Raw genomic sequence first — 14,457 nt, 5'->3', positions numbered from 1 at the left:
TTAAATAAAAACAAAAGATTTCGAAGTAAAATAAGCATTTTAGTTCAAAATTAAATTGTCTCTACCTGTAGCGGAGAATAATGTTGTGGCAGGCCTTTGTTCAAACGATCATAGCAAATGTTGTGATACGGATAGAGACATGCGATTTTTGGTTTTACAAAGATAATACGGTAGAGAATAATACAAAGTAATAAAAACCACCTGTTATTGGGGCATTTTTTAGAGAAATTTATCAAATAACCAAAAAAACACGAATTTAAAAGCAGATTTTTTTCAAAAAGTATCATTTTTTATTATTTGCTGGCATTTTTTGTATACTTTATGTATTTTTTTAGTATCGCCTGTTATTTAGCATTATTACTGTTTTTATTTTATCAGGATATACCGCTTAGTTTAAAAGTTATTACGTTTTCTTTACAATAAGTAATTGGAAGAAAAAAAATTCTATAAAAAATTAAAAAAAAATCTCAAAAAAATTTTGACCTCTTTTTTGTCGATAAAAATAGGTCTAGTTTTATATATTTTCATATGTACACTTTAACGTGACACACACTGTATGTAATGTATCTCGATTATTTAACAATCCCCTTAAAATTTGTAATTACCTATTTGAATTATTATTAAAAAAATAATATAACTTTATAAAACTGTATCATCAATTTTGTGTTCCATCCTATGTACCGTGTTTCATGTAATAAACAATTTGAATTTGAATTTAAAATGTATTTATAAGTAATAATGAAAATTGGATATTTGAATTTTTATGGTATTGAAATAAATTGTACTTAATATTTTATAGTGTATTTACTTAATTTACTTCATTAATATGGGAGTTTTGTAGGGATGAAATAAAACAATAATTTCAACAGAGATAATTTTTATTACAATGTAAGTATAACCAGGCGCAAACATCAACATGGTATAGGCTTGCGGTCGACGGGTTAAGGGTCATATACAGGGTGTCCCAAAACCGATGGTTTTATTTTATTTTTCTTTATTTTATAGTAGAGAAACCATAGTGAGGGTCTATCGATAGAAGGTTATCCATTGTTTTTGGGACACCCTGTATAATTTATACATACTTTTAAAATTACACTTAACCGAAGTAGATATCAAATTAAAATAATATGTTGTCAAGATTTTTAAACAATTTATAGTCATATAAGAATATTGTAGAATATACCGAATACCTAGTTCTAAAATAGATTTTTGCTGAAGTTAAATATATTTTTTATGTGAAAAAGAAATACATAAAATAATATTTCAATATCGTAGCGTGCGCAAGCGAAAACATGAACACAGACTTATATACGTTTTTATTTTAATATACACACTAAAATATAGCTATCACGGTACAGTCAACGTCAAATTTATATAAACATCGGAATTTATATAAAAATGGAAAATTCCAAAAATATTTTTGCCACGACAGACGGGACTTTCTTATTCACGTTTTCACCACTGCAATTCCTGTATAGCCAGGAGGATCTACAGTTTGGTGGTCTTAAATGAAACTTATATTATCGTTTTATCGATTTTAAATGATAATTCCATTCATTTGTCGTCTACTTTTAATGATAAGATAGGTGCCATGCCGGCCACTAATATTATCTTATAACTAATATTATCTTCAAAGTTCAAAGTATATTATCTACTTCGCTCCGTTGCAAAGCGTCACACCTAAGCCAAAACCAGGAGCGAAGCTTAATATTATGTAGAACCAAGGGTTAATTTTTTTATGACAAAAAATCCTTTAGAAATTACAATTCATCATTTTAACCAAGAACAACTCAAAATACTTCTTTTTGAGGAACAGAAAGTAGTTCATGTAGTTTTTGGATTATTTTGAGTTGCGCCACTTTTGTCTAAAAGTGCGATATATGTAATGACGTTGACTGTACGCGAGAATCGTTCGTTTGATACTACAATATAATAGCGATTTACAATAGTTCGAATTCACAACCCTCAAAAGGCAAAGGCTGTATATCTAAAACATCGATATTTTTTAAATGGCGCCACTCGGTAAGTATCGATAGTTGTACATAGCACATAGCCGACGCAATTGCGATGCGATGTGTTGAGTTACCTATCATGTGAACGTATCGTAGCATCTTTAGTTAATTCTATGGATGGATCAAATGATGGCTGGATAAATTATCGACAATTCAAACTCTACAGTTACTTCTCTAGCATTAGTGTGACCATCATAATGAATTCGATGTCGATGTATCGATGCTACTCATAACTTCTATAATTATCTCGATAGATCCGGACTAGGCGCAGACCATCGATTTTTAGTTGGCCGATAGTTCGCCCGATTTTAAATTGTATGAAGAATCGGCCAAATCGAATCGGTGAAATGTGCGCACTTCCATACATGCCCATACTGATCAACTGCCCGACTAAACTATCGGCCGACGAAAAATCGATGGTCTACGCCTAGTCTTACTCTCTCACTAAAACACTCGCAGGTGTGAGAGATTAAATATTTACTTACACTCGAAAGTTAGCAATATTTTACATTTAGTTTTAACGATAAATTTTCCAAACAACTATACATTCAACATCAATTTATATCAACACACCTAGACCATTTTTAATACAATAATTTTGTAATTGACGTTACTTTATTAATTGCAAGTGCTTCTAACACATAATAATATGTAAAGCCCGGTCTGTGAGCACGTAGAATGTCCAATGACCCCAAGCTACCCATCCTTATCGCTCGCGCGTAATTATATTGCTGTCGCGACTGTGCGACGAGCTCCCGCAGTGACAAAATTCTACGTGCTCGCAGACCAGACTATATCTATAATAGGTACAGTCAGCGTCAAATAGTTCTAGACACTCAAAGTGGCCAATTTGACAAGACAACCTTATTCCAATTGTAACAAAAAAATGAAGTATAGCCTGACCAGGAACATAAAAACCCTCGCCATGTTGCGGAAAATTAATGGTACTAATTTCTTTTAATGGCATCAGTAACTGAAAACTTCATTGACATGTCACCTTGCATGTCAGTCTATTGCTGTCAAAGTGTAAACAAACTTTATTTTAAATGTGCGCAATTGATTTTGTGAATTAAATTGCTAAAATCTTTTTATAGTCGTGAAAGAAAAGTGGTTCACAATGTGTTAAAGAATTTGTCGAAGAGAAATACTAAGGGTTCGGACAATATTTTCATTGAATAAGTTTCCGACAAAGGTTGTCAAATTGACTGACATGTTTATCGTATAGTACAGTCAACTATGAAAATTAGCTGTGGTTTGTTTCAACTACCTATTTTAAAGTTTTTTGTCACTTTGTAAGTATTGAATTTTATGGAATTGGGAAAGAAGTACCGAGTTTGAAGAGTTCATGAGCAGACATTGTAGTTGAATATTCAAGTTCAGAATTTGATTATTGATGAATAATAATAAAATCCTACTTGCTCGATTGATGGTTTCATTTAATTTATTTAAACCAGTTTACCTATAATATAATATTTTTTTGTTAATTTATGAAAATATAAAATTAGCCTATAATCCTGAATCCTGATACATAAAGTTAACCTATTAATTTAATACAGGTACGACTGTACCCAGTGTTGCACTATCAAATGCAATTGACGCGCCTCTATGCCAGGGTTTTTATGTTCCTGGTCAGGCTATATGTATGTTTATATCCGTTGTCTAGTACCCATATTACAAGCTTTGCTTAGTTTGGGACTAGAAGCGTAGTGTAAAATGTCCAAGGATATTTATTTATTATTATTATAACATACGTGTTGCGGAATTTTTGGCTACTTTGGGTGTTGCGAACTTTTTAGCTACTTTGAGTATCACGAACTATTTGACGCTGACTATACACAGTCAAAATGCACTGATTAATACTAAACTGGTTAACAAAACAATTGGGGTACGTTTAGGCTAAATTTAGAACAATAGATTTTAATTAAGTACTTCAAAAAATAGGCCGAAGATTATAATTGAATTTAGCAAAATACGGATATGATACTACAACTTGGTCTGCGATCCCTTTTCACCATTTTTGACACCCTGCCTTGTTTTTTACAGTTACAAAGTCGATCGACGGTTAATTATTTGACAGTTCAGTTTGTGTTGGTGGCGCTAGTGTCTGTACAATTTTTGACGTCCGCTGTCAACTTTAAGGTTTTGCTATATAAAATTTTGGACTATACATTTATTTTGCAACTTATTGAGTCACAGTACCGAATGAATTTATTTAACAATAACAAAACCTTAGTATAATTATCTTTAAAATATTTTTTTACAATTAGGCGGTTCAAAAAAGGTTTTCGAACGAACTTAAGAATACAAATTTTAATAATGTTCCCCAAAAATGAACCAATTTAATGATCTAAATCCCGTCGATCGACACGTAACGTGTTATTAATACAGAATCTAAATTCCCGTTTTGTCGTCCATTAATAAGGCCTCTCCATATCACAAAATTTCATGTGAAATCTCTATATCTTTAAAAATCACTAAACAGTTTCCTAATATATGAGTTGAGCCTTAGGACATAGCAAATTTTAATTTTTAATTCAACTGGACCTTAAAACCAGATACTAAGGTTGAAAATACCGTGGGAAATATATTCCCTGCCTTTAAAAGGGTAAAACTTTAATGTGTTGGTCGTGCTTTAACAAACTACCTACATACTTTCTTAACATCCTACGTTTCTTATAACCACATAATATTTCGTAAAACATATAACATCGAATACGTTGAAAGCACACCAAAAAGTGATACAGCGTTAGTGCATTTATATATTTTATATTAATAATTAACTTCGTGATATTATTGTACAAAGATTCCTGCAATAGAGGCAATGACACCATAAATTTGATTCGACAAAGTTTCCTATAAAAACATACATTATAACATAGAGAAATCTGTTTAGTTTTTCGCGAATATGAAAAAAATGGATTCAATCCATAAGAAACTTTCGTACTTTAATATTTAAATTCAAATGCCAATAAAAATAAATTCAGTTACTTTGACTGCAAAAAATAGCAAAAAAGTTTTGAAAGAGCACCAAAAGTAAGCCGAGTACCTAAGTATGGTTGAGGTGTCATACCCTTTTGCGGAAGTATATTACACTAGAGTCTATATTATTCGACCCTATAGAATACATAAATTCTATTCTATAGGGTCGATTCTGTGAGGACAAAATAGTCAAAAAACATAGATGTCACTAGTAACACATTTTGCGCCAAACTGATAGTCAAAGATATCAAATTGAATTAAGAAATAATAAAACATAAAAATAATAAAAGCGCTAGAGCTATAACACATAATGTATACAGAATTATAAAATATTTGTATACATTCAACGGCTTTTTTTACCGGTATACTTATCAACAAAAAAAATAAATGCATAAGTTTAATATTTTTTAAATGATTATTTGTATTTGCAATTATATCAATCTCTGCATAAAATATATAGATTTATATAAGAAAAAAATGCTGCCATAGTTCATTAAAAATATTTTTTCTTTACTACATAATATATTTTACTACTAATAGATATATTTATTAGTGTGCATTGCAAGCAATCTTAAAACCATCATTAACTATTGTTATTATTTTATTATACGACAATACATACTATAACTGAGTTGACACTATATTTCACTAATAATTGTCAATGACTGTGACATTAGACTTTTAGTCAGCAGACCAAAATGACGTCATGGGTTTGAATGGCCATTTAAAATATAAGGAAATGTGTCATAAAAAGTTCGTGTCAATATAATTTGAGTGTCAACAACTCTACAAAGAAGGCAACATTCGATTACACTTTGATTGGTTAAAATCTGCGCATATTTACGTAAATATATAATTAAAAATTGCAATAACAAGCACAGCTGTTTAAAATCTTTTTCGTGTAAATATATTTTGTATAATGTTCATAATTATATTTTATTTTCTTCTTATAAGATAGGACGAATTCCAAGTTTTGCTAAATGTATACAGGATGTAAGAGATGGTATTTATTTTATTGTAGAAATAGTTAACTCAAAATTGCGCCTTGAGCAAAAAATGGAACTGTAATGTTATCTGTCTCTATTTTATTGTCATTCAAAATATTAAATATCTGTGGTATATTCCGAGAAAAAAAATGCGCGTTTTGTAAATTTTCTGTTTTAAAACTTACATCCTATACAATACATATTTAATCAATGTCATAAATCAATCTCTAATGGTTTAAAATCTTATTTATAAAACATTATCTTGCAAATAAACATCTAATATAATATAGATAGAAATAAATTGAAATGTTAAACATATAAGGGATTAGGGAAGGCACTGATGCTGATATATAACATATTATTGACATATAGACATCTCAGAACATCTATGGCACGAACAAAACTACGTATAATAAAACAACTTGTAAATATGCCACGCGATTATAGCTCTTATTACAATTGACTCAAAACTACAACTAAATATAATTAGGGTTAACGATCCACTTACTGCAGGTCACCTGGAAAATAAAGTATACATCGTAGAACGAATTTACTTTCATCCGCCAGCTATAATAGCCAGGATCTACGGCTTGGCCCCCAATAAAAACTCAACCAGTGAAGGCTAAGTTGGTCCCCCAAAAAGTTAAAACTATTATCGTTTTCGCAATAAAATGAATAAGAACATAGCGTCGAAGACAGTGAAAATCCGCGTAACTAGCATTGGTAGACAATACCGCAGTGCAGATAGAAGGTGCTACAACTATTTCAACACCTGTTAAAATGGTGACTACCAATCAGAATCTTACGTGCAATGTCCGCTAAATCTAAACTGAGCCAGTTACGCGGTTATTCAATGCTAGTTATGCCGATTTGCACTAAGCAATCCACACCTATGTGCCTTCCCACCAAACTCCATGACGAGACGCCCTAAGCAAGTGGTTCCCAAAGTTGTCTGGGCTACGACTCATCTAATACAAGTTCCCAAACTCGGGACCCACCAGGAAATTTCGCCCGCTGCCCAGCGGATCGGTAAGGTGGTGTGTCGTTCTATAGGCAGGGCCCGCACAATGTGTAAGTAAACCCATAGTTTGTGAAACCCTGCCCTAAGCAATCGTGTAATTTGCACTGTCCTCGACCATAGGAGGAGTTCGAAGTTAAGGAAAGACAGACTAGTAACTACTGGTAGAAATATACAAAAGGGTACTCACATCATTTCATGGCCATGGAGTCGTAGATGTTGAAGTCGTCGAAGCCTTCAGCATCGAACGCTCGCATCTGCTCGAACAACTCGCTATCCATGAACGTGGACTCGGTAGGAGCAGGAGTGGCCGCGCTGAAGCAGCTGTGGTCCAGTGTTTGTGGTACGAGTGGAGTGGTTGTGGTGTATTTGTGATGGAAGTGTTTTGAAGTGTTTTTGGTGCAAGTGGTTTTAAGTTAAATGTTTGTGGTGTGAGTGAAATAGAGTGAAGTGTGGTTCAAGCGGAGTGGAGTGAAGTAGTTGTGGTGTAAGTGGAGTGTAGTGAAGTGTTTTGAAGTATTTGTGGTGCATGTGTTAGTTTTCGTGGTTCAGGTGTGAGTGTTATTGAGTGAAGTGTTTTCATGTATTTGTGGTGTTTTAGAGTGAGATGTTTTTGTTGTTCAGGTGTTATTGAGTTGAGAGTTTATGGTAAAAATTTTATAGTGCAAAGCGTTGATTTGTGATATCATATTTTCGATTGTTTTTTGCGGTTTTGGAATATGCGAGAGGTTTGCGTTTTGTGTGTGTATTGCAAAATTATTAATTATATGAATGATATTTTTATATGTATTTCGTTGTGTGTTTGTGTGTGTAGAACCGTCGTCGAAGAGTCACAGGATCGGGAAAGAAAGAAAATGCAACACATTAGTGGTACGGTCGTGAGACAGAAACATTCCTACGTCCTCTCGCCAAAATGTCAGCACAGACAATGCTAGCTCAATTACAAAGCGAATTTAAACTTTCATTACAACTTAAATATAAAAAATACTACAAAAATCTGAAACGACCGTCTGTGTTGCATTTTCGCGATAGGTATGTGTTGTTGGAAAAAATGTCTTGTAAATGAATATAAATAATTTGAATAAATAAAATATCTCCTGTGGAAAAATTGCGCGAAGTGGTGGTATACAAAATGTCAAATTTACTGCCAACAGTCGCTGTACAGTCAGTATCAAATAGTTCGTGACACCCAAAGTAGCCAAAAAGTTCGAAACACGTCTTTGTTACAGCCAAAAAGTTCGAAACACGTCTTTGTTACATTGGAATAAAGTTGTGTTGTCAACTTTTTGACCACTTTGGATGGCGCGTATTTGAAGCAAATTATACGCAAGCACTTATTACTTTATTTATTTTATTTTACTTTAATTCCTTGGAATAGGTTTCATAATTTATTGAGGAATTTGTTTGAAGTTGACGAGCTGGCTGTTGTCAGACATCCACCGATTCGCTACTTGCATTTACTTACATTTTTTCCAACGTAACAATAAAAAGATAAAATTTTGAAATCTCACATATAATTGTATACAAATACATTGAAAACATACATACATCCAACATTGTCATGTATAGTCAAAGATCAGTTATGTAAAAACATCGATCACCTTGTATCTGAATTATCTGAAAACTAGTCTATTGATAACATTACAAATTGAATCTTATAACAGTAATTTCAAGATTATTATTTTGCAACTACAACACCGATCTACACGGAGTAATAATTCAATAATTTATAGAACAATTTATTGTAGATGGCGTAACAGCATTTTAATCACAATATTCGTTGCCTTTGCGTACATTTTAAAAAGCTAGACAGAGACACTAACCACATTTTTGACAACAGGTTTCTCATGTTTGACAGCTGACAGATGTCAGTTTGACAGCTGTCAAACGAGTATTAAAATATCAGATACAAGGCTCTAACAAATCCGCAAGCGACCGCGAGTGAGGATTCAAATCCTACGAGATGGTGTCTTACGCTAAAAATATTAACTAGTCAAAATGACTCCCAAGAGAAATTGACAACAAAGTTGTATAAAAAGAAGCCTCGATTCTGAGTTTTAGGCCAGCGTCATCATTAGGCATCGCGAATACCGCCGACAGTCGCCGATGCGCGACTCTTGAAGACGGGCAGTCATTAACGTATAATAAGAGTGTCAACATGTCATGACAGCGAAAGGCGCGAGTCGGCGACTGTCCTCGACAGTCGCTGATCGTCGCTTACGACTATCGCAAGCAGTCGCAGACATAATATCGTTCGTCTGTGAGCTCTCTAAGTCCCAGAACAGACGGTGAAACGCAACTGCAACGAAACTGCAACTGCTAGTTACTTTTGAGTTGCATCTAAGTTTCTGCCATAGCGTCCGTTAAGAGACCACACATGACGCGACCAGTTTGAAAGTTTCAGTTTCATTCATCAGAATCATCAGAAAGTTGCAGTTTCGTTGCAGTTGCGTTTCACCATCTGTTCTGGGCCTAAGGGACAAGACTTTTTGTCAATTTCTATTGGGATTTTACTTATAATAGTCACATCCATTATCATATAAATTCGTTAGCCAATAACTATACAACTAGGTCTAAATGCGTAAACTTTGACAATTGTAATTGACCAATAATAATATGTCCAACAATTGAATGATCAAGTACTTGTATACTATGGCTGATTTGCACCACCTTCCTTTGACAGCAATTATAATGATAACCGGTGTTTTTTGTATGGAGTATGACAGATTTTTGTTGTCAAAGTTAAAGTAAGATGGTGCAAGTTGCAACCCAGCCTAACACTGTTAAAGCCGATGCCACACAGCCTAGAGCAGGACATCTAGACAACGCTGATTCGTTATTCGATTTCGCTTCGCTGGTTTGTTACATAACACTGAGGGGTGCGATTCTCTTGTGACACAAACATTAGATCATTCGTGATTGACAGATTGAAAACCTTTAGAACAGTATCGATTCCTTTTTCAAATAAATAGGGTAAACCAGAGAGTGATTGCCCACTGGTAGTGATTGCCCGCTTTAAGAATAATATTGTCAGGTGCTGACTTTGAATGACTCTAGTTAGATTTGAATTTACTAAGTAGATGGCTCCGTGATCAATGTACAGTAGATTTAAAATTTACAATAGGAAACACTAAAAAAAACAGTTATGGCGGATTTTGTCAAGACGGGTGAAAATGTTACTCAAACAGGTAAAGACTTTAACAATTTTACTAAGGAATTGCTTGCTTAGAGGTTAAATTGTTTTTCCAAGTTATTTAATATTCAACTAATGGTGTATAGTCATGATGAAATTATAAGTGTTTTCTCCATTATCAATGAAAATAACTGATAAAATTTGATTTCTAACGGTCATTTTAACGGTGGGTAATCACTGCACGTAAATCTGTATATTTTTAGTTATTGCCCACCATCATTTCAGTTATTGCCATATGTTAATGTATAGTTATTGCCCAGGGCAATTATTATTAGAGTGTTGCCACCATGCAGTAGCAGTGTTTAAGTTGCTCATTGCTAGACTTGTTTTGCAATTTACAGGCATAAATATTGAAATGGCTTTTAATGTTTCATTTTCAGTATGCCAAAGACTCCAAAAATTCAATATAGCTTAGAAAATTTGCAAAAAGCGATCGAAGCTGTACAAAATGTATCCAACAATATGAAATGAATATGAAAAATATGGTTTGGCTTGAAAAAATTGATAAAAATTCAAACGCAAATACAAAAAATGAAAATCCTACGTTAAATCTACTAGTGAAAATATTAATTGTAAGGAAATAGATACAACTTTAGGGTAGGGCATTCTGAGCAACCACTTGAACTGATATCAAAGAAGATAAAAAAATAAATACATATATTTACATATAAAATTCAAATTTTTGCGTCATCTATGTTTTGAAGTAGATGATTCTGTCTCTACCGATTCTGACTCATCAACATCAGCTCAAGAAATATTTTATAATATTTATGTTAATAAGGCCAAACGCAATTTATTTTGAAATTTTGAAGACTGTACTACTAGAATTTAAGTTTAATGTTTTGTTTTGTTTATTTAAAGCCTATTTTGTCATTTTAAAATTGATTATTTTGTTTTAAGATACTGGGCAATTACTGTGCTTTGATGTGGGCAATTAGTGTAAGTAATGGGCAATGACTGTACTTTTTGGAGGATTTTAAATTTATTTCAATATTTTCTAAGTTACGTAAGTTTTAACTAAAAACTGTTAATATTCTGTTTAACAGTTTATTGAGTTATAAGAAAAAAGTCATAAATGGTCGATAATTAAAACACTTTCTTTAATTTTTCATCTCAATGTGTTTGAAATCTTTAAGTGGGCAATAGCTATACGGTTTACCCTACGAAGATAATTAAGTACTAAGTTACAAGTTAAGGTATCCAGTATTTTACCTTAATCTTACTAAGACAAATCGGATGGATGGATTTTCTTCGAATATTCAAATGATCAGAAGCTATTGGGACTAATCCAACCTCTTTACAATGACATATTTCACAAGAGAATCGGTCCCCTATAACGTATGACTAGTGTGTCAATGAGTCAGTTTTACTATTGCTTCGGTAACGGAGGCTTGGCCACACTACTAGGTTTGGTGTTCCATTGAATAATGAACGTATACATAATCATATAATGACAATGTAGTAAATTACATTCACACTTTGTATTGAGCTCTTTGCTATGTGGCATGGACCTAAGACTTACGCCCGTATTCACAAACGATGCTTGCTTAAGTGAAGCAGCATCAGCACAGTGTTGATCAAAGCTCTGTGATTGGTTCGTGTCACCCTCCTATGCGTCCACGCACACTGTGAGACTTCACAGTAACGTTTGTGAATACGGGTGTATCTTAACCAATTTTCAACCATCTGACAGTTTTTCACCTGTTAAACATCAGATATTATAACAGATAAAGCAGTTTTAAAATTATGCCTACACTAAGACTATAATATTTAATAGTAACAATTATTCACGTAATTATATTTTTGTGCAAATACATGTATAGCTCGAGAATATATAAATTTAATTAAAAATAATAATAAATTGTCATGATCAAGCTGTACTTAGTGTTTAAAATAATTAGCACCGAATTTACAAAAGAACAAACGAAAATTTTCTCATAAACGTATTTTGATAAACCAAAATGCGCATGAAAAAAAATCGTATTGTCAGAATCAACGTTTGCGACGGAAACTTAAAACTAATATTACCTTAATCGCAAAACTACGCCAAAATATCTTTTTTTTCATCTCCCTACTTTTTTTCGCACACAGAAAAAAGAGATGCGTCTTATTATTCCTTATTTTAATAATTGTAACATTAACATTTAATATATCTAAATATAATTAAAATATAAGAGAAATGCGTTTATGTGGACCCGAAAATTACAAAAGAAACTTCGTTTTGTTTTCAACAATTGTAAAACAACGAAGAATTAAGTATATGTGCTCATAAAGGAGTTTATAAAATAATTATAGAAGGACGGTAGTTCGATGATGGATTTTATTCTAAATTGATTATAATTAATAAGTAGAACCTTACTTTGGCATTTTCTAGCCCGAATGAGACCTAATTATAATAGTTTTGCAATGCTGTCACATTTTTTTAAAATATTAATAATATTTTAACAAATTCGATTTTGACATTTTTAGAAGATTGCCGGCTAGATATATATTTTTATTTTTGATTCACCTATGCGAACTTTGTTCATTCTTTTTTCCACATCATTTTTTTTTTCATTTATTTTATGGCTTACGCTTATTAAAATTAAATATTCATGACAGCTTTACAAAACTTTTTTTTCAACTTTAGCTTTTAACCGACAGACAATCAATTATATTTAACCACTTATGTTCCGATTAAACCCTTTTCTATCCATTATTAACGTCAAACGTGAACAAATGCTATTCCATGATTAATTTTCGTCATAAATGCATTTACTATAAATGAAATTTAATTTCCTTTCAACATTTCCCTATCTATCTAACATTCGCCGATTCCTATATAACAATCCAATACTGATTATAATATAATTTCATAACAAGCTAGTAATTATTGTAAAACATATTTTATATATATTAATAAACCACTCCACCGCAATAATAGAATATGAATAATTGAATATAATGGATATTGTTTTATTTCGGTCGAGAATACAGCGTGACTTGTTAAATACCAGTGGTAAAGGGTGTTTCGTCTTCATTATTAACGCCCGTATTCACAAACGATGCGTGCTTAAGTGAAGCAGCAAATCGAACGCACAGCGTTGAATAGAGCTCTGTGATTGGTTCGTGTGTCACCCTGTGCGTCCACGCGCACTGTGAGACATCATAGTAATGTTTGTGAATACGGGCGTAAGTCATTTAGTTTTTTCTGCTCAGGGGCATGACCCTCTCTAATTTACCAGAGGGCAAAAGAGGATTTGGCATTCGCAGCGCTTCATAATAGGTTCCATTTTTTTTTTCATTTAAAACCACAACAACCATTCAACGAGTCAAGCTGTACAAAGATATTCACTTTGGCTTATTCCACTATTCCCCGTTGACAATTCCCGTCAACGGGGATTTGTGAACTTTTTGTTCATTATTCCCCGTTAACGCCAATTGGAGCTTATAATGGGGAATAAAGAACTAAAAAGTTCATTAATCCCCGTTATATTAGGATTTTATTTTTAACGTAATGGGGATTAATGAACTTTTTAGTTCATCATTCCCCATTATAAAGCTCCAATTGGCGTTAACGGGGAATAGTGAACTTTCTGTTAACGGGGATTAACTCGAAGAAACTCTCGTGAAAGTATTTTTTTATTCAAATTTTGTCTAGCTACTTGTCCCATAGTACCCTTCTCAGTCGATTTATTGGTCATTTTCTTCTATTTCTTTTCAGTCGTTGTTTTTAATTTAAAAATGTACGTTTTGTAAATTAAATTCGTATACACCCTGAAGGCTTCTTTTAATTTGAGCACAAAATGGAATTTTAAACTGAATAATTTATAGTTATTTTTTCCTAAGTCTATGCTTTCTTTTAATCAAAAACATTTGGATGTTGAACTTAAGTACCCTTAGAATAAGTTTCAAAATTGATTAGAACTCTTGTTCTTTAACGTATAAAAGATTGTTCCCACCTACTTCTGTTAACACCTGTATACACTGTATACCAAACATTATTTTTTGAGACCAATTTCAATCACTAGGTTCTAATATTCGTAAGCTGAAGTGATTTCACAGATTGCTTTTTTATCTGTGGTAATACTAAACATTTTGTAAAAAAAAAGCCTCCAATTTCTTTGTATAATACTAGTACTTTTTTATTGAGCGCCTGATTTTTATAAATTTAAAGCTTAAATTAATTTTAGTATAATTAATACTGTTCTAATATTCCAGATCACAGTACAGGACGAATGTATGGGGCGGTCTTTACTATGTTTTTTTTTGTTCTGATGGTATAATTGA

At 32.6% G+C, this 14,457-nt stretch overlaps 1 protein-coding gene across 1 annotated transcript in view; it reads right to left on the bottom strand.

The window, feature by feature from the left end:
* Window positions 1–860: 860 nt before the first annotated feature.
* LOC135085250 (signal transducer and activator of transcription 5B) overlaps window positions 861–14,457 on the bottom strand; it is a 54,349-nt gene continuing 40,752 nt past the window's right edge. Inside the window, exons 22-23 of the mRNA XM_063980002.1 lie at window positions 7,186–7,319; window positions 861–6,495 (exon numbers count right to left, since the gene is read on the bottom strand). Of these exons, the coding sequence (XP_063836072.1) occupies window positions 7,187–7,319 (133 nt within the window). The 3' untranslated portion in view covers window positions 861–6,495; window position 7,186. The remainder of the gene's footprint in view (window positions 6,496–7,185; window positions 7,320–14,457) is intronic.

This window comes from Ostrinia nubilalis, chromosome 28, assembly GCF_963855985.1.
Source record: "Ostrinia nubilalis chromosome 28, ilOstNubi1.1, whole genome shotgun sequence".
NCBI classification, from domain to species: Eukaryota; Metazoa; Arthropoda; class Insecta; order Lepidoptera; family Crambidae; genus Ostrinia; species Ostrinia nubilalis.
The sequence above is the reverse complement of the archived record's forward strand: the minus strand, read 5'-3'. Positions and strand labels throughout refer to the sequence as shown.